General features: G+C 31.4%; 1 protein-coding gene across 1 annotated transcript in view; it reads right to left on the bottom strand.

Annotated features, from left to right (window-relative positions):
* Positions 1-557: 557 nt before the first annotated feature.
* The window catches only part of LOC106471291 (UPF0577 protein KIAA1324-like), a 25,925-nt gene continuing 21,322 nt past the window's right edge, over positions 558-5,160 (bottom strand). The window contains exons 11-12 of the mRNA XM_013931889.2: positions 2,555-2,752; positions 558-783 (exon numbers count right to left, since the gene is read on the bottom strand). Coding sequence (XP_013787343.2) covers positions 558-783; positions 2,555-2,752 — 424 coding nt within the window. The remainder of the gene's footprint in view (positions 784-2,554; positions 2,753-5,160) is intronic.

Below are 5,160 nucleotides of genomic sequence, written 5' to 3' on the forward strand. Positions count from 1 at the left end.
GCTTCACAACAGAACTGCTACAATGTAACATGAGAATCATCCAAGTGCTACTAACAGAACTGCTACAATGTATCATGAGAATCACCCAAGCTTCACTAACAGAACTGCTACAATGTATCATGAGAATCATCCAAGCTTCACTAACAGAACTGCTACAATGTAACATGAGAATCATCCAAGCTTCACTAACACAACTGCTACAATGTAACATGAGAATCATCCAAGCTTCACTAACACAACTGCTACAATGTAACATGAGAATCACCCAAGCTTCACTAACACAACTGCTACAATGTATCGTGAGAATCATCCAAGCTTCACTAACACAACTGCTACAATGTATCGTGAGAATCATCCAAGCTTCACTAACACAACTGCTACAATGTAACATGAGAATCATCCAAGCTTCACTAACAGAACTGCTACAATGTAACATGAAAATCATCCAAGCTTCACTAACACAATCACTGCTGTATGGCATAAGAACAATTTATGTAATAAACAAGTATTAACACAGAAAATTTACTAGATCAATATTTGATTTTTTTTAACAGATCTTACATGGGTAACACAGAGAAATCAAACTCCTGTCCATCAGCAAGGAAAACATGACAATCACTGTAGCAGCTCTCTGAATTTTCTGATCTAAGTCCAGGGCCACAACGTTTACAGGACTTCCTTCCATATGGTAATGGGTCTGACACGTAGGTATTTGGGGGGCACGGAGAACATTCCAGTGTGTCTCTGCTTTTGATATAATGACCTGGTGGACAAGGAATACATCTACAAAAAAAAAAAAAGTATACATTGAATAGAGCCAGAAGAAAAGTTCAATGTGATCATATACAATAACTAAAAATAATTTATTAGAGTTTTATATATATAGAAATAGTCAGTACTGTTCTTGGTGTAAGAGCACAATATAATGCAGTATGATTGACATCTCAGGATAACATATGGAACCTTTTAAATGTTATTTCATATGACAATAAATCATTATATTTGTGCAATATATGTGATTTTTTTTACAAGTATATATATATATATATATTAGTAATGTTTTATTTTATTTTATATTCACAATTATAATTTCATTATAATGATTACTTGCATTGTTTTAAATACAATTAATAAAACAATATATCAATGTTTTTTTACTTACACAATAATTTATTTGTAAAAGTTTAAAAAATACAAGTTAAAAGAAACTTTAAAAACTCTACATGTTTCGGTGGAAATAATTCCACCATTTTCAGGAGAATAAATCATGAAGTGCACGTGAAGTTTCTTATAAACCTAACGTACGTGTATAATTAGCATGTTTTTACAGTGGCACCATTTACAACAACGATTTCCATAAGTTTACTTCCGTAACTCCTGGGCCTAAATCTCTATTTATATTCATTTTGTTTTTACGTATTGAGATTTGCATTGTTAGCTTAGATTTTGTGTTCAGAACTAACCCAAGTTTCTTGAGTTGGCTGAAGACATTATTGGGTTTACAGCTAACAGAACGGGTACATACCCAACTGACAAAATAATTCATCCTAATCTTTATGAGTAGTTAACTAGCTATACTAATGGCCAAGTTGAATTTATATTCAAAGCTTACTCTCATCAGAAATTATCATTATTAAGAAGGCTTATTTAGGGACTAGACAAGTTCTGAATTCAAGAAAACACTGAAACTATGAATATATGTATAAAACCATTATACATACGTCTCTGTAGTATGAATTAGTGATTATAAAGTTAAGAAAAATTAATAAGAACAACTTCACTAATTGGTATGTTGCAAAATTTTAAATACTGTTGAGATGTTATTTTTAATGCTGTAGTCAACTCTTTCAGGGTCAAATTATTTTTTATATATCAAAGTTTGAAGAATAGGTAATGAAGAAAACTCTATTACAAGTTTAACATAGAAACAAATGTTTCAACACAATTTTGTCATCATCATCAGGTACACAGTCTTGTATTTTGTATCACACTCTCTTCAGGTTATATTCACAAGGGTATTCAAACATCACTCGAGTTAAACCACACATCTAAGAGAAAAAACATTTTTAATGAAAAACTTCTCATTCATGATGTGTTTGTTTGTTTGAAGGTAGGCATAGAGCAACAAAATGGGCTATCTGTGCTCTGCCCACCACGGGTATCGAAACCCAGTTTCATGATGTTTGTTTTTGTTCAATCCAATACTATAGAGTATTTTAACAATTTCTTCAGTCTATCATTGTAAAATAAAGTTTGCCTCTGAAGAAGAAAGGTCCAGCTTTCGAAAGTGGTCGGGTTATAGGGTTTTTATTCATTTCTGATATTAAAATAAAGTATATTAACCTTTCTTATTTATTATGATGGTCAAATTTAATCAAAATGGAGTCAATCAGTCCATGCTTTTCAACACAATCTTGACCAAAGTTTGTTGAAATATAAATACTTTCTGTAAAAAGTTACAAAAATGCATTCACAAAAACCAGTTCCATACTAATCTTATACATTATAGGGGGAAAACAGAATGTACTGTTCCAACCTGATTTAGAATACATACCCAGTTGCTTCAGTACCTTCAGGACAAGGAAGGCACTCCGCAGCCCCACCACTTTTGCTGTTAGTAACTGATATGTCGTAGATTAGGGCCTTGTCGTCTACTTTATGTATCGTATCAGTATCTTTCCACAAGCTGTCACTCCCATACTTCTGAAATGCCCAACTAAAGGTGTAAGGGCCATCTTGTGTCACTTTATAACTAGAAAAATAAACCCAAGTGAAAATACAGTCAGCAAAACATTTACACATGACTTATCCAGCACAAATATTATATTGATCATGTAGATTGTTTCTTTCACAGATAGAATAAGTGGTAAACATTTCTTATTTATATATGTAAACATAAATTTCAGATTACGTGTGTCAATACAGAAGCCAAAAGTCTACATATACAAACATCGTTTCATACCTATAAATATAGAAGACAAAAGTCTATCTATACAAACAATTTTAGAACCATTCCTACAGAAACTAAAAGTCTACATATACAAACATCATTTTATACCTATAAATATAGAAGACAAAAGTCTATCTATACAAACAATTTTAGAACCATTACTACAGAAACTAAAAGTCTACATATACAAACATCATTTTATACCTATAAATATAGAAGACAAAAGTCTATCTATACAAACAATTTTAGAACCATTACTACAGAAACTAAAAGTCTACATATACAAACATCATTTTATACCTATAAATATAGAAGACAAAAGTCTATCTATACAAACAATTTTAGAACCATTACTACAGAAACTAAAACTCTACCTATACAAATATAATTTTTAGAACCATTACTACAGAAACTAAAAGTCTACCTATACAAATATAATTTTTAGAACCATTAATACAGAAACTAAAAGTCTACCTAAACAAATATAATTTTTAGAACCAGTACTACAGAAACTAAAAGTCTACCTAAACAGATATAATTTTTAGAACCATTACTACAGAAACTAAAAGACTACCTAAACAAATATAATTCTACCTAAGATATATCATATTTATACATGCATCATAGATTTAGACAATTAAGTTTCACGTTACTGATACTTTCATTAAAATAGCCAAGATAAATGTAATACAAACCAAAAAAAAAAGGTACTAAACATATTATGAGGTATGTCTAACACAAGAAATTCAACTTTGACTGTCCTCTGTTACTTTACGACACATGTGGAGCTTGAATGTATAAATAAGAGTAGTGTTCAGGAAAACTCATAAGGATAACAAGGCTTAAGAAAAGAAGTAAGAGCAATGTAACAGTTCAAATAATTAACAGAAACTAATTCAACTAAGCTAATGGCATTATTCAGAATAAATTAAGTATAGTAGGAGCTTAAACAAACATAATAACTAATGATTGCCACTATAGAAACAGGTGTGGGGGATAAGTTGGCTAACTGGATAGAAGAGTGGCTGGATGGAAGAAAGCAGAAGGTTGTTACAAATGGAGTTCAGTCAAACTGGATTAATGTCACAAGTGGGGTACCTCAGGGCTCAGTCTTAGTACCTTTGCTCTTTTTGATTTACATCAATGACATAGATGAAGGAATAGTCAATAAGTTACTTAAATTTGCTGATGATATTAAGGTCTTGGATGCTGCTGATTTACAAAAGAATTTGGATCATTTAATGAGTTAAACAAATAAATGGTAGATGGACTTTAATTATAATAAATACAAGATAATGCATGTGGGTTATCATAATTTGAATTATAAGTATAAGTTAGATGGGAATAACCTTAACAGTGTTATGAAGGAAAGGGCTCTTTGTGTAATGGTTGATCAGTATCTTAAGCCATCCAAGAGTGTGCCGTTGCTAGTAGTAGGGCAAATAGGATTTTAGGTTGCATCTACAGAAATATTGAATACAAGTCTAAAGAGGTTATAATTTCATTGTACAGGTCAGTGGTTAGGCCACATTTGGAGTAGTGTGTTCAGTCTTGGGCTCCTTACCTTACGAAGGACATTGAATTGTCGGAAAGGGTTCAAAGGAAAGCTACTAGAATGATACCTAACAGAGTGGTTGGCCTTCTGAATGAGTTGCCTTTGGATGTTGTGAAGGCAGTAAATGTAAGTGAATTTAAGAGAAAGCTTGATAAGTATATGAAATATAAGAGCTGGCTTTGAGGTTTTTCTAATAGCTTTAGTTTAGTTTAGAGGATGGGATAGTCTAGATGGACCAATAGGTATGTTATTATCTCTAAATATTATGTTATACTACAGTCTAGATGGACCAATAGGTCCGTTATTATCCCTAAATATTATGTTATGTTATACTACAGTCTAGATGGACCAATAGGTCCGTTATTATCCCTAAATATTATGTTATGTTATACTACAGTCTAGATGGACCAATAGGTCCGTTATTATCTCTAAATATTATGTTATGTTATACTACAGTGATTTATTACTATCTTAAAAAATTAGTTATGAAAAGTTTTTGTTCAACAAATATGATAAAAGAACTCAATGTATCTTTCACTGATAAGCTTGCTCTAAAGTACTGTAAAAACAACACTTTAGGTGTTATCTATGTACCTATCCTTACCTATAATGTTGTTTCTTCTGTGACTCTACATATTTGTCTCTTACCTATAAT

This window comes from Limulus polyphemus, unplaced genomic scaffold, assembly GCF_000517525.1.
Source record: "Limulus polyphemus unplaced genomic scaffold, Limulus_polyphemus-2.1.2 Scaffold4518, whole genome shotgun sequence".
Lineage (NCBI taxonomy): Eukaryota > Metazoa > Arthropoda > Merostomata > Xiphosura > Limulidae > Limulus > Limulus polyphemus.